General features: G+C 50.5%; 1 protein-coding gene across 1 annotated transcript; it reads right to left on the bottom strand.

The window, feature by feature from the left end:
- Positions 1-1,061: 1,061 nt before the first annotated feature.
- On the bottom strand, positions 1,062-8,153 carry LOC146426905 (omega-hydroxyceramide transacylase-like). The gene is made up of 8 exons (XM_085082926.1): positions 8,086-8,153; positions 6,145-6,206; positions 5,247-5,467; positions 4,548-4,613; positions 3,904-4,113; positions 3,764-3,824; positions 3,118-3,336; positions 1,062-1,186 (listed from the first exon to the last, which is right to left on the bottom strand). Exons 3-7 carry the CDS (start codon positions 5,397-5,399, stop codon positions 3,152-3,154), a joined length of 675 nt encoding a protein of 224 aa, XP_084939052.1. The 5' UTR covers positions 5,400-5,467; positions 6,145-6,206; positions 8,086-8,153; the 3' UTR covers positions 1,062-1,186; positions 3,118-3,151.
- Positions 8,154-20,294: the final 12,141 nt, after the last annotated feature.

The raw sequence follows: 20,294 nt of genomic DNA, 5'->3' as shown, positions 1-20,294 counted from the left end.
TCCAGTTCCCTGTAGCCTCTTCAGACCCTGGAAGGTGTTCAGGTCTCCACACAACCTTCTCTTCTCCAGGCTGAACAGCCCCAGCTCTCTCAGCCTGTCTCTATTGGGAAGGTGCTGCAGTCCCTTTATCTTTCTGGCCCATTTTGATGGATCCCATTTGCATTGGATCCTCTCTGCTCCTGTCTTCATCCACCCTGGAAGGATTTATGTCTTTCAACCACAGCAGCCAAAGCCAGGCTGCTCAAATCCAGCTGTTCCTGCCACAGGGCAAAGCTGAAGGCTCAGAGACACCCAGCCCTCCCCAGGCTGGGACAATCAAACCATTATTTGCTTTTGTACTTCTGCTCCCTCCCACTTATCCAACAGCTCCTTCTCCAGGCTCCTGCAAGCACCACGCCCACCTCCAGGCAGGATTTTACCATTTCAGTCAGCCTGAGGCAGTTACCTTACTGAAATGGGGATTAAAATCCCCTTGAGAAAATTCTCATCTAGGAATTGGACTTCCAAATCCATTAAATGCATTTGCAAACCTCAGCCACAAGCAGGAGCACAGTTTGAACTGCCCAAGGTATCCCACCTGCCCTGTGTGGTGCTTGATCATGAAAAATGAGTAAAACTTTGAGAACTTTAACAAAAAAAACAACCTGCAAGGAACCCCCAAACGAAAATGTCTCAGCACAGAACCCTCCTGCTCCAACCCTGCAGGAATGAGTAAGAAATAAGTATTTAATGACTCAATATTCAAATCAGCTGGGTTTTGCTTTATTAATCCCTCATCATTTCAAGCAAGCAGAGCTGTGCTGTCTCCTCCTGGGGACATGAGCTTGGAGCTAATGGCAACAGGAGGCTTTGCCAGAGGCAATGGATAGAGGCAAAGTTTGGCATTGATTGGAATCACCAATTTTTGTGATTCACACCAGGAGTTTGTTTCACCCCAAGGAAGCGAAGTGGGATGCAGATGGGACAGAACCAGCCTGAAATGCCTCCTGTAGGGATGGGCCATGGGGATCATCAGGGTCTGTGCCCTGCCTGTGCTGTGACATCGCTGTCACAGCCCATGTGCTCCTCAGGACAGGTCAGGCTGGCATCCAGGCTGGGCTCCAAGCTGCTCATTGTCTCTTTAAAACATAAACTGGGGCCAAAGGCAGCTGCAGGTCAAAAATGCTCTTCAGTGGCTGGCCTGGCCCTAAAGAGAATAAAACCATGTTGGTCAGTCTGACAGACACCTCTGACAGCTCCTGTGGGACAAACTGGGTTCCAGTGCCTGGTCAGAGCTGCTTCCCTTCCTCCTGTTGTCCAAAGGGCAGCAGGATTTGGAATCCTCAAAATCCCACCCTTGTACTCCTGTCCTGCTGCTGGTCTCCTTCTGCTTTGAACTCAGCGGAAATGTGAAGCCTGAGGTGGGAGGGATGAGAATTTGGAGAAAACCCAAGCCAGAAGGAGCTCCCTCTGGAGCTAAATCCCAGTGCAGGTCTAGAGGAAGAGTCCTTGAGTCTGATCCATGCAAGTGAGCCCAGCAAAGCCAAGCACTGCCCAGCCCTGCCTGTGGCTTGTCTATGCCAGACTCTGCTTCTAGCCTGGGTACCAAGGAAGTGCAATTTCTTGAGCAATTGTCCTGCTGGGCACATGGGTAAGAGGCAAATCCTTGTGGATAACCTGCTCATCCAGCCTGAGTCTCATGGGATTGCAGGCTCCAGACACCTGTCCTTTGGAAATAGCACTTGTTCAAAATATCAGGTACAAGCTGTTCACAAGTTTATCCCCCTGCTGCTTTGGTAGGAAATGATACTCTCATCAGTGATACTCTAGTTTTGCACAGATAAACAGTGAAATAGCCTTTTTCTGGCCTTGATCAGCAGGGCTTTTCATTCCCAGAACTGGACAAATCTGATGTGCTTCTCCTCTGGAGGCTGAGAGCCTGGACTCACTCCTTGGTTACTCTCTGGCCTAACAAATGAGCCTTGATGCCTTCCACAGGAGGAATTTTTCACCTGAAGCTGGTGAAAAACGCTGCAGCCCAGCTGCAAACCAGAGACAGAGATTCCTGACAGCTCAGAGCTGCCCAACATCCAAATAAACCTCAATCCTGCTCTGCTGCTTCCAAAAGCTCCATGTAGCTCAGACTGACGGAGCCTTTAAGAAAACAACCAGGGAAGCGACTTGTACAGCCTAGCATTGTGTCTTGCATTTCTTAGTGGGTCTAGAGTTGGTTTGTTTTCAAAGGAAAACATCTTCCTTGCTTCCATTTCATGTTTTCCAAGCTTTTGTTTTTAGACCTGGAATGGTAACAGTTTTGTTCTTTCCCCTTTATATTCCTCATTTGATGTGGGTCTCCTAGATATAGCAGAACAACATTTGGGTCTTTTTTTCACTTTTAATTTAATCTGCGTGGCTACATTTTAATTAATCATCATGTTGAAAAAGCTATGTAATTTTTCCTAAGCTGATAATTTCTGAAATGTTGAAAGACTCGGAAAGAAAAAGAAAATAAAGAGTAAAATTGAAAGAAACATTGAATTTCCTCAGATGTTTCTTTGTATTTTTTAGTAACAACAAAGTGGAAACTGAGATGCTGAAAATTCATTGGTTTTCCATGCAAAACTAAAATGGCAGAGGGCATTATTTTGCACAGGATTGTAGAAAACTACAGGCTTTGGATTTCAACCTGCCTTGTGTTGCTTAAAAATGATGCAGGTAGAGGTTTACCTGCAGCTCTAATATGCTTTCCTCGCACCAAGTATTTTTGTGGCTGCAGCCAGAGCTCCTAAGGAGAAGTTGGGATTTGACTGGCACAGCAATCCTGAACCCTTGAGACACCCCTGGGGAAGGGATGGGTGGGCAGAAGCTGTTGTTACCTCACAAGGTGAGTAAACCCATGGCTTTCTCCATGGAAAGATCTCCTTCTCCACAGAGCCCTGCTGACCCAGCCCCAAATGAAATCCTCAATCCTCATCCAAACCCAGCTCCTTGTGAGGCCTCACTAGTAACCCTGACCTGAGAGGGAATTTCCTCCCATTGCTGATGTTCTCACCTGCCTGGGAGCATCTTTGGGCACTGACAGCCCTGGGCAAGTGTCACTGGAACAGCGATGGGGTAAAGGAGGTGCTGGTTCTTTACCTTCATAGGGCTGGAGAAGGAGGTGTGGGGCTTCCTACTCCTCTTCATCCACTGCCTGGCTCATCCCTGCATTCTCTTGGGTGTCATTTTCCTGGTCCATGGCTCTGCAGCGAAGAGCTCTCAGCTGTGGCCTCAGGTGCAGGATCTCCTCACCTTTCAGATGTGGCTCATTGCCAAAGGAAAGTGTGAAACCCTCGAAGTAATTCACCTGGAAGTCTCCTGGTGGGGAGAGAATGCAGATCTCACTGCTTGTTGCTCAGCTTCCAGGTCTGCAGCAGAGTGAGGGATGACTGGATTGACTGGAAAACAGGGATGCTGAGGACCCCAGGGCTCAGGGATCACCAACCATTGCTGCTTTGTGCAGCAGGGGGTTATCAAACACCACACAGGAGGTCCTGTGCTCCCTGGCAAAAAGCTCTGCCATGCCCAGTGTGGCAGAGAAAAGGGCAGTGTGGCTCCAGAGGGAGCTTCAGGAGAGACCAGGACTCAAGTAACCAGTGATAGTTAGGAATAGTGACAGGAATGCAGGAATACAGTGCCAGCAGGACAGGCATTTCTCTGCCCCAGTCACTCTGGGACAGCATCTCTTACCTTGTGTCAAGGTAAGGGAAGCACCCAACCTATTTCCTCATTCCCAGTCACTTACTCAGCCTCTTCAGGAAGGAGACTGCATCCTCATAGCCCCGGACATAAAAACGGTCCAAGACCTGCGGGGAAGGTGGCAGTCAGGGCAGCTGGGCAGCTGCAGGGAGCTCATGGCTCTGGGGACCTGCAGGAGCAGCTCACTTGACGGGTGGGAAACTGAAAGATGTGCTGGAGGCGGCAGATGTTCATTTTGGAGATCTGCAGGGTGGAGTCAGAGAGCTGGAAGGTGAGGAAGGCAGCTGGGCCATCCTTGGGGCAGATGTCGTACTCGCCGGCGAAGGAGGAGATGGTGATGGTGGTTCTGGACACGAAATCAGCTCTCCACATGGCCAGCTCCCCATCCACATACCTCTAGGAGAGACAACAGGGAGCCCTGAGCCTTGCCCTGGGCACAGAGAGCAGTGCTGGTCACACAGGCAAAGATTTGGGGTTTGCTCCCCACCCAGGCTCCAGAGATCTTCCCACCCACTGCTCAGTGCTCTCCAGGTCCATGCCCAACCTCCTCCCTCCCAGCCCAAAAATTACTGTAATGAAACTGGGAGGAAAGTGCAGCAGAAGGGAGTTGAGGCAACCCCAGGGACAGGGGGAGGATGGATAATTTTGTGAGCAGCTCAGTTCTGTCTGCAGCGAGGTCAGATTTTGGGGGGCTGTTCTTTCCTCTGCAGTCACAGCCTCGAGCTGCTTTGGTGGCAAACACAGGTACAGATATTTAATGTCACCACTGGAGAGAGGACAGAGCCTGGAGGGACCCTGAGCTGGGACAGGCAGACTACAAGGCTACTCACCACCCCACGGTACTTTGGAGGGGAAAATCCAAAATAAAAGGGGATGAAGCAGCTGCACATGATGGCCTGTGGGTGAGATGGGAAGGACAGAGGTGAGTGAAGAGCCATGGAAACTGTTGCCTTTGGGAGTGGTGGCTCAGCTGGGAATGCCAAAACAGGGTTCCCCAGATGGGTTATTGGGCACCAGACCATGTCTGATAGCCACAGCCAGGGCAGAGAAGTAGGAAGAGAACAGGGAAAATGCCTCAATTTGCTCCCTGCATGCTCAGGATAACTCAGCCAGCCACCAAAAGGGCTGGCTTTTTAAAATTATTTCAGTTTATCTGGATTCAGAGGGTGGCAAGGACAGAAATCATGCCATGGACTACCATGGACCAGAGCCTGTTAGGATAAGACAAAGGGTGGTGGTTTTTAACTAAAAGGGGGAGATATAGATATTGGGAAGAAATTTTTTATGATGAGGGTGGAGAGGCATTGGCACAGGGTGCCCAGAGAAGCTGTGGATGCCCCTGGATCCCTGGAAGTGTCCAAGGCCAGGGCTTGAGAGCAACCTGGGACAGTGGCATGGATCCACCCCATGGCAAGGGTGGGACTGGATGGGCTTTGAGGTCCCTTCCAACCCAACCCATTCTGGGATTTTGTGCTGTGGCACATGGCCAGGCAGCAAATCTCCTCCCTCGTGGCTGTGGCTGCTCCCACCTGGATCAGCTCCTCCTTGGAGTCAAACTCAGACACTGTCACACTCCTCCAGTCGTGCAGGCGAGTGACAACGACGTGCAGCTTTCCAGACACCAACTCGTGGGCATTCGGGGGCAGGAATTTGTGTAAGGCTTCCCTTAGCAGTCTGAGCATCCTTCCTCCAGGGACCAGACCCCAGAGGGAGGTTTTCACTCTGTCGAGGACATATGCCCTGATCTCATCTGAAGCAAAGCAAAGCAAACAAAGCAATCATTCTGCATCCCTCATATTGTTATTTATGTGCAATTATATGTTATTTATGTATTTTCCGAGCTGCAGCTCCACTTGGGAAAGGAGTATTTTACCCTGCTGCTAAATGCTGATATAGAGCCATGGTTTTCATTAGGACCCAAATTTTCCAAGGACTTTCAATACTGCAGGAAGTAGAAGTATTTTGTTTTCTTTTCCCCATTTCTCTCCATTTTCTCCACAAGGCATCTTAAAAATTTTTGAAGATATGGGAGAAAATTAACAGGAAGCCTTTGTATAACATTTCTTCCTGTTAGCTCTGCATCTGTGCTCTGCTAATGTGTTTTCTTTTCCCTCTTTGTTTTAGGAATCTACTGACAATCCCAAATGCCTTGCTGGGGAGAGCACCTCTGTTTCTTTTATTAGATATACTTGCTATTAATTCAAGTTAATAAGATGCCTAAAATGACTAATAAAATAAATGACTATATCTACTCTGTTTTCTCTGTGCTGCTTAATTTACCCATGTTTTCCACTATTCAACAAGCCAATAAAGGAAAAACCTGAGGAATTGACAACTGATAATGAAACAAAAATCTTTTGCAACTCCAAAACTCCCAGGTATTCCATCCCTTTAGACACAGAATGAACAGAAGTGTGTAGTGCTTACCCAAATCACATCCACACAGTCCAACTGTAGATATGACTGATCCTGAAGATGAGCCATAGATCCTGTGTGCAGATTTCATTATGTCAGGAGACAAGTCCTGAAAAGCAGCTAACACTCCAGCTTCATATATAATCATGAAACTGCAGCCTCTGATCATTATAGAGTAAGGTCTTCCCTGTTCTCCACTTATTTTCAACATCTCTGCTAACTCCAAGCACTCCAAGCACAAGAAAGCAGCTGCCCAACAGCTTCAATGGGTTTTCCAGAGCCAGGCAACCCTCAGCTGTGGTTCCCTTTCCAGCCACACTCTCACTGTCTTATATCCCTCTGTCTGCCATAAATCTCTGAGCCAAACGTCCAGTGAAACAGCAGCAGTGGGCAGAAGTGGATGGTTTGATGTCTTAATGCTCATTAAAATCAGATTACTGCATTGCAGGGTGTCTGGGCAGCCCCAGGCGATGGGGACAGCCACATGTCACAGGGATGGGCTGGGGGAGCATCACAGTGGGGCCAAAACTGAGTCCTTGGGAGGGAAAAGCTCCTTCCCCAAGTGGTAACTGCTTCACTGATCCCCTGGGGTTCCAGCACAAAATTCCAGCCTCTTGGGCAGTAGGAATCAGCAAATACCCCCTGGTACAAAAGTGTCTTGCAAAACTCTCTTGCCCCATTTGTAATTGGTTGCCAAACCCCATGGCAAGGAGTGGAGAAGGTGGCTGGATTACCAGAGAAGTCACAAGAGAATTTAGAGAAGGTGATTGGGTTACTAAAGAAGTCACAACCCAGGTTGTTTTCCTTGTTTCACAATTTCAGGGCCTGAGTTCACTTAAAAAAAGGCTAAAAATGCAGAGTCCAGGTAACAAATTGTGACTTCACCTGCCTCTTACATGGCTGAGGTTTCAGTAGAGCAACAGGTTGATAAAGAAGGAAAGAGAGGGGGAAAAGTCTGACAAACTCAGTGATTTATTGATTATCCACCAAGAAATGCAAAGCCTTCTTAGCTTGGCAGCATTGGGAAGTTGCTCCTGGGAAAAGCAACACAGAGCTGGGTGAGACAGAGGCAAGTGGCCAAAAAAACCAATGATAGCTTGGAGAGAGCTCATCTGATATACGTGGAAATCTACCCAGTATTTGCAGGTAAAATGCTTCCAAACCCACCCAGAAGATGTTTCTCTCCCTCTTGCTGTGTGCTGGGGCAGGGCTGGAGGGATTTGGATGTGATCTGTGTGAGGGGATTGCAAAACAGCCCTGGGGATGGCAGAGCAGTGCTGGACATGCTGGGGCTGACAGGGCTGTGGGTTTCCCTAACCCCAAACCATCAGCCTAGTGTTAATCCAACCCCAAATCCCCAAATCCCCTCGGGAGCAGTGTCTGTCACCCCCAGGAGCCAAGGCACTGAGCTCCTTGCACACACCTTGCCGAGCAGCAAAATCAAACTGAAGACTCAAGACAAGAGGAATAAATACATTCCCTGCCTAATCAAGAGGACAAATGCATGGGAAATAATTTTTCATCTACACTTCAGTGTAAGGAACCCCTAAGAATTAACTGCAATAAGAGTCAACTTCAGCAGCAGCTTCTGATGCAGGAGGAAAATGGCATTTGGAGCCCCTGGGTGAGGCACAGAAAGCTCTTGAGCTTAAGGGAAACCTTGATGCTCAGCTCCATGATTTGGGGAGAAAACCAGAGCCAGCCCTGCAGAAGCACCATCATTCCCAGTGCCTCAAGCTGTGGGCTCCAGCCCTCCTGCCCTGAGCCAGCAGCACAAGAAGGAGCTGGAAATGTGACACATTATTGCACTGCTTTCCAAACACAGCTGGACAGCTCTGGCCCTCCAATCCCAAACCAAACCCATGGATCACGCCACAGAGGCCATGTTTTACTCTTAATTGCACCCCTGTAATATTTGTATAGTTTGTAAATCCATCTGTTTCACCTTCTTACCCAATCTTGCAGCACCAAGAAGTAAATAGTGTTTATCGTGGAAAAGCAGAGGGAAGCCAAGACTCCACGTCTCCCTGGCTTTCAAAGCCTTGGACTGTCCCTGGTGTCTTTCAAAAGGAGCAAGGAGTTAGAAAAAACTTAGTTGGGTGGGGTTGGTGTCAGAGTGAGCTCTGCAGGACTCCAAAAAGGTGGGGCTTGGAAAGGAGAAGGGCAGGTGGAGTGAGTAGGAGTGACCCAGGTGGCACAAGCAGGGATTGGGAAATGCTGCTGTGGAAATGCAGAAGTGTTTCTCAGCCCCTCTCTGTCCCAGGATGGGACACAGGCTGTGTGTGTCCCTGAGTTTTAAATTTGTTGTTTCACCTGGCCAAACACCCTTGTGCCCTTCAGCATTCCACCAGGGTCAGAAATGACTGTGAGCAGAGGGACCCTGCCCAGCTGTCCCTCATTTCTTCATCCCAGCTTTGGGGACAAAGCCAAGCTTGCCCTTGGGCAAACAGGCCCTCCAGGTTGGGCCACTTTGCAGCTCCATTAGCCAAATGAGGGAAGGAATCAATGTGCCTAACAGCACAGGGCAGTAGCCCAAATAGGATATTCCTCCTGGGGGATTAAAGGGAACCAGGAGCCACCTCAGCTGCTCGGCCAGCACACAGTAGGAACAGGCTGGCACATGCCAGGAGCTTCTCACCTCCCTAAGGTGGAATATTTTAGCATCCAGCTGACACCAAACCATTTCCCTCCCAGATCTGCTGCCATGCCAAAGCTGTGACCTCAGGGCTGCCCTGTTCAGGGTGTTCCTAACCCACAGACATTTCAGTGCAAGTCCTTTCAAGAGAAAGACTTTGAGGAATTCGTTGCTGTGGCACAGTGAATCACCCCAGAACTGACATGGCAGACTTCAAGCACTGGCACAGAGCTCGATGAGCAGTGAGGAGCTGCAGCATCACCAGCTGGGAGCACTGCATGTGCTGCTGCCCTCACAGATGCATTGCATGGCCAGAAATATCATCTCCTGCACCTGAGAAAAAGAGGAAAAGCCACATCCTGAATGTTTTTTTCACGCAGCCACAGCTTCATTCCCCTCAGAGAATGTCTGGCTGCTCTAAATGCACCTTGGATGGGTGGAGCTCAGGGCAAAGGCATCGGTCAGGAGGGGCTGAGCTCATTCAAGCTGCACACAGAGCCCTCTCTCAAAATTTCCTGCTCCAGCCATGCTTGTAGAAGTGCCCAAAACCATCTAAAAGCCCCAGGACAATTGAAAAGATCCCTGCAGGAGCAGGAAGAATGTGAAACGCTGGCACTGCTGATGCAAAAGGCACTTGGAAATAAGGCTGCTGGCTGCAAGGTGTTGACATAGACAGCTGGTGGATGCCAGGAGCACAAAGCTCCTGGGAGAGTTCCAGAATGGGCAGAATATCCCTCTCAGAGTCAGCAGAGATTACCTTAGGCTGTCTCCTTTTCACAATTCCTGGAACAAAAGGGTGTTTTGGCTTCACATTTCCATCAGCAGGACTATCCCAACACCAAAGGATTCACCAACCCTGCTTCCCCAGCCTATCCTCAGTGCCTCCTGCTCCCATGGATGATTGGAAACAACCTCTGATGCTGCAGGGTCCAAAGGAGGGAATCTGACCATTCCCTCCAGCTACAGCAGGGGAAAAAAAGGATTGAGTGGGAGAAAGACACCACTGCAGAAAGCCAAAATAGCAGCTCTATTTTGGGTGGAAATCTTCTCGTGTAAGAGTCCAATCTTAGCAAAAATCAGTTTGTGTTTTTCTCTCACCTTCATGGGAGCAGAATTTTATAATTCGTCCCTAAGCAGTCCGTGATTAATCAAGGAGTTTCCATGGCACCTCCCCAGTTTAGTGCACTGGGACAGGAGCAGAATGAAGGAGTGGCTCTGGCAGTGGTCTGGACTTGTCCATGCTGGGGCCTTGTTCACCTGTGTGCTCACCTGTGTGCTCCCCTGGGCCCTCACCTGAGCCCTCACCTGAGCCCTCACCTGCCTCTTTCTGCTCAATGTTCCATCACATCCCTGCTGCCTCCTCAGCAGGGAGGGCTGCCATGGCCCAGGAGCACATTCCCATCCCAGCCCTTCTCCCAGAACACTGATTTTAGTGGAGCTGACAACAGGATCAATGTTTTTGTCACTCATGGCACTGACAACCTTTATTCCAAGAAGGAAAGAAAAGAGTGGGAATGATCCACCCTGGACCTCACCTCACTAATAGGCATTTCTGTGGCTTTGGAAGCTCCTAGAAATGCCCCAACATATTAATTTTTCCTTCTACCAGGAGTGTGGCACATGAACCTCCAGTTTATCCTATGTTTAGCATTAATGAGAGAAACCTTTTCCCTGTTCCTGTGACAAACACCTCATCCAGGCACATGGGGTGACATCACTGCTGGGGCAGCTGACTGAGCTGCCCTGATGGTGATGAAACGGTGACTTCAGCACAGTGACATCACCACGGTGACATCACCACAGTGACATCACCACAGTGACATCACCAAGCCCTGGAGCAGCACCTGGTGCTCCCAGCCAAGCCAGGGCTCTGCAGGACAGACCTTCCTGCTCAGCTGCACCCCTGGGGCAGAGAGCACAAGGAGATGTTTGAGCAGATCACCTCTGGTTGGAAAGAGTTTGGGCAGGCACAGCTTAATTTCAGCCTATGAGAGATTCCTTAGCCTATATGGACCCTTAGGATCAGCCTGTCACACCAGTAAGACATTTCAGTAGTAGATCACAGAATCCCAGAATGGTTTGGGTTGGAAGAAACTTTAAAGCTTATTCAGTTCCACCCCTGCCACGGGCAGGATCACCTTCCACTATCCCAGGTTGCTCCAAGCCTGTCCAACCTGGCCTTGAAATAAATACACAGCAGAGCCAAGCAGGAGCCCTGCAGGATGCAGGCACAGCTGGGATTGCTGGGTTACTTGGGAAAAAGGAAAAAGCTCATCTGAGCAGATTTACACCCAAGTGACAACCTGGGAGTCTCTGGTGACAGGGTTGCTGCCCAGCAGCAGGAGGACAATGCTCTTACAGAATCACAGAATTATGGAATGGTTTGGGCTGGAAAGGACCTTAAACCTCATCTCATTCCACCCCTGCCATAGCAGGGACACCTTCCACTATTGCAGTTTGCTCCAAGCCCTGTCCAACCTGGCACTGAACTAATTACACATCAGAGCCAAACTGGATGCAGACACAGCTGGGAATGCTCAGAACTCCAGCTTGGCTGGAGCACTTGGGTTACTTGGGGAGACTTATGAAAACTCAGCTTGAGAGAGCTCAGAAGGAGGTTGGGCAGTTCAGCTCTCCAGCTCAGAACACTGTGAGCTGGGAGTTCAAACCAGGGCACTCAAGATATGGTTTAGCTGAGGAGGAGTGCGAGGTTTCAAGGAAAAATAAAGGTCTCCTTCATTGCAGAAGGAATTAATAAGCCTGAGTGGATGTGCACATGTGTCTCAGAGCCCCCCAAACCCTTGGCAGGAGGTACAGTCTCATGAAATGCAGCTGCTTGTGATGAGAGGCACCAGCTGCTGCTCTGGGAAGAGATGGAAACTGATGTCAACAGAAGATTTGAAAATATCCAAAATATTTTAGCAGTAATAGCTTCAAAAACTTAAATTGTAAAAAAAAAAAGAAAAAAAAAAAAAAGAGAGAGACCCAGAATATTTTTTCCTGTTCTGGGAATACAGTCAGTCTGACTGTCTTAGGGCACAAGAGGGAGCATCAGTTTGGGGATATCTGTGCTGTTGAGTCCTTTCCCATTTCAGAGCAGCTTTAGCACCCAAAGGATTCCAAGCTCACGGAGACTGGGCAGAAGCAAGACTAAAGCACTTGTGTAATGGGGAAATCTGAGATCCGATTTCCAGTCTTTAAACACTCTGTCCTTAAATCCAGCCCTGAGCCCTGGGCAAGCAGATGGTTTGACCTTCCTCCTGTCTCCCTGGTCAGAGTGGGTTGGGCTGACGTGGCTCAGTGTCTGTCTGCCAGCCGAGCAGGGTGGCTGTGCCATCTGCCAAGTGGCTCTGGACGCTCTGGATCCAACTGCCAGCTCTGGGAGTGGATCCTGCATGGACACAAGGAGCTCCCTGGCAGCACCTGAGGGGTTCAGAGCCCAGGTGCTGAAATGCAGCTCTGGGAAGGAGCGAGGCTCAGTGTGGTGTTGTGCTGTTGGATCCAATCACAGTGCAGAATAAAGCTGTGTTTAAGGAGCAGTCCTGCCATGGCTGTGACAATGGCAGACCAAATGGGGTTTGTTTGGCCCTGTCCCTGGCATTTAGAAGGCAGCAGGCTGTGCAGCCGGTGCTTTGTACGTCATGCTGCCCGAGTGAAGGAATGGGTGGGACCAGTCACCGTCTGTGTGAGAGTGTCACATGCCTGGGCGAGATGAAAGGGACCCCAGGGAGCCCTTGGCATCTGTCACTGGCACTGCTGAGACGGAGCAGAGCACAGGATGCTGTGTGGGGTTTGACCTGGGCAGCTTTTGCAGCCAGAGCGTGGGGGTGAATCTGCCGGTCCCTAACAGGGCTGGAGGGTTTTGAGTCACAACCCCTGCTGTCCCTCAGTTCTGCTGCTTTGGGGGCAGCACTGCAGGTTTTAGGCACATGGATTTATAGAGGTACCTGGCTGGCTGGGCTGTGCTGGTCTAAGCTGTCCTGCTGTCCCTGGAAAGGAGATGACTTGTTGCTCAGATGGCAGGGATCAGATGGAGGGGCTGTGCTTGGAGGGCACCGCGCACAGCAAGGCACAACTCCCCCTTCTGTCCCTGCTCTGTCTCAGTGTCTGAGTGACTCACGTCCCGTCTGTCCCTCCGCGGAGCCAAAGGGGAGATAGGGGATTGCAATGGAAATTTGGGCTGTGCTGGTCCAGCCCACGCTGGCACCAAATGTGGAGCAGAGCCAAAGGTTCTGCTCCTCCTGGACAAATAACTGTTGTCTGTGGTGGGCAGGAGCACTTTGAGCCTCAGGCTGCTTACTGCATCCCTGTCCTTTCCCTGCCATGTTCCCTGGGATAAACCACCAGATTCCAGTGTCCCATGGAGGTAATTCCCAAAACAAGGCCAGGAAAAGCAGAGGGAGGGATGAACCCTGAAACAGGAGCTGTTGGGAGGAAGAACCTGTGGAGATGCTCAGCCTTTTAGAATCCATAGATGGTTGAGCCTTTATTCCCACAGGATCCTGGGGAGGTGCTGAGCTGGATGGAGAGAGCAGGAGCTTCATCTCTGCCAAATAAGAGCACAAGGGGGAATCTCCTGGCTCAGGGCTTTACAAAGTGCCTGATTGCAGCTCAAACAGGGTTGAGCCCAGCTGTGGCAGAAGTGGGAGCAATGCACTTCTTTGGGAGAGCTGATGGTCCTTAAAACCCTTTTCCACACTCAGCAAATCCTTAGTGCCGTGAGCTGGGGACAGTCACCATCTCTTCACGCCTCTGCCTGGGAAACGAGGGAATGTGGCTCGGCAGAGCTGTGGATTTCTGCAGAGCTGTGGATTTCTGCAGAGCTGTGGATTTCTGCAGAGCTGCAGCCATGGATTTCTGCGGAGCTTCACAAGAGGGCAGAAAACAGCTGCGGAAGAGCCAGCGGCTCCGGGAGCCTGACAGTGACTTTGTGATGGAAAATTCTTAGGGACGCTCGGCTCTGCTCGGAGGCAGGAGCGAGTTGTGGGTTTGCCAGCAGAGCTGCGTAAACACGGAGCAGAGAGCAGAGCCGAGAGCAGCAGCTTTGCTGAGAGCACCCTGTGTGAGCAGCTCTGTGTTTTGTACTAGCAGCCACAGCCTCCCCATCCCTCTGTCTGCTGGGGACAGCAAAGGGGATTTATTCCAGATACAAGTGTGGGGAGAGTGGGCAGGAGGAATGAAGCTATGGGATGGTGTTCACTCAGGGCTGTGGGAGGTTGGGGAAGGGTGGCTGGATGGGGTTATTCCCTTGCTCAGCTAAAGTTCAGCCCCTCTTGTCCCAAAGGCGCTGCTCCTCCTGTTTCCCAAGCAGGATTTGGGGTTTACCCCTGGAAATTGCTGTGATGGAGGCAGAAAGGAGCTCATCCTGGGACATGCAAACCACCAGCCATGCACGGTGGTGTCCAGGGAGACCCAAAACCCAGAGTGTGCCTTGCTTAGACCTGGTCTGGGGAAAACCCTGCCATGGCCAGGTCAGAGCAACCAGCCACTGCCCTGGGGAGCTCCGTGTTTGCCAGCTCTGGGGAATCCTGAGAGGGATTTGTATGTGTGAAATTAAAGTCATCACCCGTGTGAGCAGAGCTTAACCCCAGCTCCTCCAGCTCCTTATCCAGGGGGGTTGGAGATGTTTCACACATCTGGCAGCACAGGCAGGAGCAGCCAGCAGGCCCAGCCTGTCCTTTTCCACAGCTGAGCCCCAGGCAGCCCTTCTCCCAGCTTGGAGAGTCGAGTGAGTGTCTTTGTATCTTGACAAGGAGAAGGAAGCTGGAAGTGCTCATTTTTCCCCTTTCCTCCAAGGTCATTGAACCCTGGGCTCTGACTGCTCAGTACCAAGTTTCTCCAGGGCTGGGACAGATGTTGGATGTTGTTTTCCTTTCCCCCACTTGTAACAGAGGGAGGACAGATAGCCTCGGGCTCTGGATATTTTTTCTCTCCTCCACTGATTTGTCTGGAGGAGCAGAGCCCAGCAGTCCTGACTCTCACCCTCCCCAGTGAACACCCAGCCCCTCTCCGTGGGAGCAGATGGAGAGCCAGGGAGCAGATGGATGGAGCTTATGGTGTAACCCCACAGACCCCCCGGGATGCTCCAGCTTGCAAACCAGCACAACAGGGAGCAGGGCAAGGATGGATCAACACACCAAGAATTCATCTTACACCACCTGAGCGCTGGGAAGAGCCTGGGGAAACACAGCAGCTGTCTAGACTCCGACTTGAGCTAAACATCCTGCAAAACGAAATTTTATCTCTTAAAAACCCTCACCTGTGAGGTGGGATTTGCCTGGGGTGTCCTGGCAGCCAAGCTGACTCCCAGGGAAGTGCAAAGTCCCCACCAGTTTTCCCTCGTGGGGACTCTGACCTGGAGGTGGGACTTGCTCATGTGGATCTGTGTGAAGGAAATCAGTGCCAAAGCCTTTAAAATAATTTCCAAGCCAGTTTCGCTTTGCATTTTTTTAAAAGGAGCTAAAAATAAAGCTTTAGTTGTAAAGCAAAATAAAAACACTGCCATCTTTCATTGCAGTCATTATACAGTAGCTGGCATTCTTTAGACAAAGCTTAAAATAACCATGAACATACCAGTGAAAATAAATGGGTGAGTCATGTTTGTTAACGCGGGATTAGAACTATTGCTCTTGGCTCTCCTCCTGAGCAGCATCGCCTGCTCTCTCAAGCAGATACAAGGTTTTGGCTGGGCTGGTGAAAGAAAATTGGTGATCCATCAATTCTAGGTCATCCTGAGAGGGACCTGTGTAAGGTGGTTTTCAGCCAGGGATTATTTGTTGTTGATTTGTCAACCTCTGGCACTGCGGTGTCACAAATATTGTGTGCTGTGAGCTGATGGTTGGAATTGGGTTTATACATCACTCTTGTGCTGTGTAAGCCTGGTTTTGAGGGGTTAAATCTCAGAATGGTTTGGGTTGGAAAGGATCTTAGGACTCCAGATCCAGTGCCACCCCTGCCATGGGCAGGGACACCTTCCACTGTCCCAGGTTGCTCTAACCCTGTCCAGCCTGGCCTTGGACACTGCCAGGGATCCAGGGGCAGCCACAGCTTCTCTGGGCACCCTGTGAATAAAGAATTTCTTCCTAATACCTAATCTATCCTGGCCCTCTCAGTTTAAAACCATTGCCCCTTGTCCTGTCACTATCTGTCCATATAAAAATTCACTCTCCCTCCTTTTTGTAAGCCCTCTCAAGGTTCTGGAAGGCCACAATGAGATCTCCCCAAAGCCATCTTTTCTCCTTACTGAACAAAAAATGAGGAAACTCACTCGAATATTCATCTCCAGAGGTGCTGTGAGCTGGGCTGGCTCCTGCATTTCTCTGCTCCCCTTTTTTGACTCTCCTCCCTGGGGATGGAGTTGAGACAGGAGGAGGGTGGTACCAGCATGGCAATTCCAGAAACTGCTCGTGGGCTGCAGGCTGTGTGTGCTCCATCAGCTTTTTGACTACAAACACCCCAAATTTCCCCTTTGGAAGGACAACTTGTGCTGATATTTTGCTCTCTGCCTCTTGCCTGCAGCTGGGCACAGAGAGAGGCCACCAAGGTGTTGTTAAAATCCCATCTCAACCATTCTGGGGCTGCTGGAGAGGGTGGAGCAGCAGTGGCAGGCGAGAGCAGTGTCCCTGGGGATGTGCTGGTGGGCATGGCCAGCCAGCTCGAGCTCTAAGTCCATTCCTTGTGGCCAAAGCATGGCGGTTTGAACCAGCAGGACAAGGCTTTCCTGGAAAACCACAGCTGTCCCTGTGCATTGCTCTCGTGGAGGTTTTGGGGTGATTTTAGGAGACTCTGTGTGGAGCAGCTGCATCTCCATGGCTGAAGGCCTTTGTCAGCCCAGCTCTGCTGAGTGTGGCTCTGGCAGGAGTTCCCTTTGCAGCTGCCTGGAGGTGACTGTCCCAGCAGGAGGGACAGCTCTGTGCTCACACGTGTCTGCCCTGCTGCTGGGCTTCACAGCCAGCCCAGGAGCACGAGCAGGGGTGACAGTGATTGGAGCCAGGCATGTGGCACTTGGGAGGCGAGAGATGGCGGTGACAGCTGGCCTTTTGTGACAAGACAGGTCCAGACAGTCACCAAGGACTCCAGGAGAGACAGGGGAGCTCATGTGGAAGATGCAGAGTGAGGATTGAAGCGAGCAACTGGTCAAGCAGCTTTCTGAAGGAGCTGTGGTGAGATGTGGAGTCTCAGCTGAACCAGAGAGAGAATCATGGAACCACTGAATCCCAGGATGGTTTGGGTTGGAAGGGACCTCAAAGATCATCCAGTCCCACCCCTGCCATGTGCAAGGACACCTTCCACTATCCCAGGTTGCTCCAAGCCCTGTCCAACCTGGCCCTGGACACTTGCAGGGATCCAGGGGCAGCCACAGCTTCTCTGGGCACCCTGTGTCTCCCCAGCCTCACAGGGAGGAATTTCTTTCTAACATCTAATCTAGATCTACTTTCTTTCAGTTTGAAGCCTTTCCCTCTTGGTCTGTCACCACATGTCCTCGTAAAATGTTTCTCTCCATCTTTCTTGTAGACTCCCTACAAGGAAATAACCCTGTAATCCACATAACCCGTCTGCATTCAGCTCTGGTGCTCTGGGTCCACCCCAGGATCCCTCCCTGGGAAGGTCTGGAGTGGTGCAAGGTGGAGCTTAGGTCTGCCTTGAGTGATTTGCAGCTGGACTTCATCATCATCCTCCTCCTCTACTCATCCATCCCTGGCCTGGCAAAATGGGAATCCTATATATCCCTGTAATCTTTGTATTTTCTGGTATCAGCCTTCTTCCACAGGGGATTTCCGTGTCTTCCTCTTTTCATTTCTTTAAATATCTTAGTCCAAATATAGACCAGCAAGAGGGATTGCTTATATTTCTAATTAAGGAAAAACCCCAACCCACCAGGGCTGGGTGGCACTGCCTGGCACAGCACGATTTTATCTCTAGTGTGATGCTCTTCCTTACTTATTGTGGCTCTGGATCCTTGGCTCATGTTTTTCAGGGCAGACACAAGCTGGGAACTCCCACCTTGGGAGGAAAAACAGGAAAAAAAAAAAAGACTGAAAAATACTCAGTGAGCGCTGGTGCATGTAGCTGACAGAAAGCATTAGTGTTGAGTTCCTCAGACAGGGCTTGGCTTCATTAGACAAGTTAGTAGTGATGTATATTAATTGAGGAGGAACACATTTTTGTTATTTATGAGGGAGAAAAATGCATTTCCCTATGAATATTCAATGAAGCATCCCCTTCCCCCCGTTCAATTTTTCCTGCTTGTTTCAGCCAAGTTCAAATGAGCTCCTGGGCAGAAGGAGCCAAACTCACTGCTGTGCCATCTGAAAAAACAGCCCTGGCTTGTCACCTCCCCTGTCTCAGGGGCTTCACACTTCCCTCGGTGGCTCTTAACTCTTTGATTTTTATTTCTGCCTCTGTGGAAAGTGTCAGAGCTCCCAGTCTGGTGTGAGAATTCCCCCATCCTGCTCCTGATGCTGCCTCCACATGGTGCTCAGGCACTGTGAGACTGTCCAAAATCTCTTCATTCCTGCCAAGACTGAAAATCAGTTTGAAATCCCATTGCCAGCCTGGGTTTCTGTATCAGCTGGAGCAGGATTGTGACATTGAAGCCAACAAAAAAGTGGGTCGAGATGCTTTCTACAGGAAGAGGTTCAGCTGGCCCTGGGTGAACCCCAGATCTGCTGCTCTCCTCAATGCCAGGAGAAACTGGAAACCAGAAGTCCCTAAATAATTTTGAGCAGAAATGCCTCGAGAAACAATTCCTCTCTTCCTTCCTCCAGACTTTGATCTTTATCCCTTTGGATTTCTGGCGGTGGGTGGAGGAAGCCGCAAGAAATGTCAGGGTAATCCCGCTTGGCTGGAGGCACAGCTGGGCATTTTGGGATGACTGTGGCCTTTTCTAACATCCCCTGGCAAAGCAGAGGAGGAGGAGGAGAACTCCTTGCTTTCCTTCAGCCCCTGGCAGCCTGGCCTCTGCCACCCAACATCCACAGCTGCCTGGCACTCAGGGGGCATCAGGCTGCTGATCCAAGTGGGATCAGACCCTTGGCATGGCTCCTTGCTCTGTTTGCCTTTGGCTCCCAAAGGAAAAGGAAGGAGCCAGGGGCTGTTGGCTGTCCCAGCCAGCAGGGCTGCTCTCCTGCTTCCGTGACAATGCCTTAATTGCCTGCCTGGCCAGTGGCTCTGCTGGCTGCTGCTGCCTGAGCTTGCTGGGGCTCTTTTGGTCTTCTTCCTCTTGGAAATGAAAAATAAATATCTGCCAAGAGCCCCTGTGCTTTCCCCCATCCCTCCCAGTGAGAAATGGGGTGTATCAGATTTGTGCTCAGAGAGCAGGGGAACCACTCAATCCCTGCACTCTGCTGTGCACAGCTCGGGGGAGCAGAGGACACAAATTCCCTCTTTGCCAGCAGTGAGAGTTGATGTGTTCCATCCTGCAGGATCCTCATCTCCTCTTGCTTAACCCCACAGAGCAAACAGGGCTTTGCAGGAATCAGCATCTTGCAGAAGAGTGATGCCAAATGGAGTTTTGCCTTTTTTCTTTTATATATTTTTATATTCTTTACACATATATTTGTAGCTCTGTAGCTTGTCATAGTATTCATAACTTTTTACCTACTCTATTAGACAGAAAGACAAAATAAATTCCCCAGCAGCTCCAAGCTGAGGGTCCAAGGTTAGATTCTCTGGGAAGCCAAGGTTGAAACCAGCTCTCCAAGACACATTTCATAAACAAAGTGGGGGGCAGAATTCCAGAGGGGGGAATTCAGAACGGGTTGAACTGAGGGAGAATTACCTCAACACTTATGTCTCTAGTTGGGAATTATTGTCAGAAATGCTAATTTGCTAAACATTTAAAAATTGTACATATGTTATGGTATGTGTGCATCCTCAGTGTTTTCTACCTGGCGAGTTGTGCACCTGAGGATCCTGATAAAGGTAACCCTTTTTTATCACCTGACTGTCTGGCTCATGATTTTAGGACCAGAAAAGGGGCATCAAGAGGAATTTGGACTCTGCTGGGCAGCTCTCGCTGCACTGAGCAGCACTGGAACAGCACTGGAGCAGCAGCAAAGCAGCATGGAGCAGCACTGGAGCAGCACTGGAGCAGCTCTGAAGCAGCAATGAACAGCAATGGAGCAGCAATGAGCAGCACTGGAGCAGCACTGGGGCAGCACTGAGCTCCATGATTGCATCCCCCGTTGCTGCTGCAGTGGTCCAGAGCCAGCTCTGTCTCTCCAGCCCTGCCGAGCAGCTCCAGCCCTGCACTGCTGCCTTGGGTGACTGTCACACAGCAGGCAGGGTTATCACGGGTGACAGCCTTGTCGCCGCTCTGAGAAATCACACACCAGCGCTGCAGACAATAAACAGCCCGGCTCTCTATTTAGCGTGGGGTGTTTCAATACAGAGAACGGTGCTGCTGGTCAAAGCCCTGCCTCGGGAGAGCCTCCTGCATCCGGCAGCTCTCCTCCCCGCAGGTTTCCCCGCAGCCCGGAGGCTCGCTGGGGCTGGCGGGTGGCTGTGCCCAGCGCCGTGCGGAGGT

The sequence above is a fragment of the Lichenostomus cassidix genome, chromosome 26, assembly GCF_008360975.1.
Source record: "Lichenostomus cassidix isolate B80296 chromosome 26, HeHo_3.0, whole genome shotgun sequence".
In the NCBI taxonomy this organism is placed as follows: domain Eukaryota; kingdom Metazoa; phylum Chordata; class Aves; order Passeriformes; family Meliphagidae; genus Lichenostomus; species Lichenostomus cassidix.
This window is presented reverse-complemented; position numbering and strand designations above follow the sequence as displayed.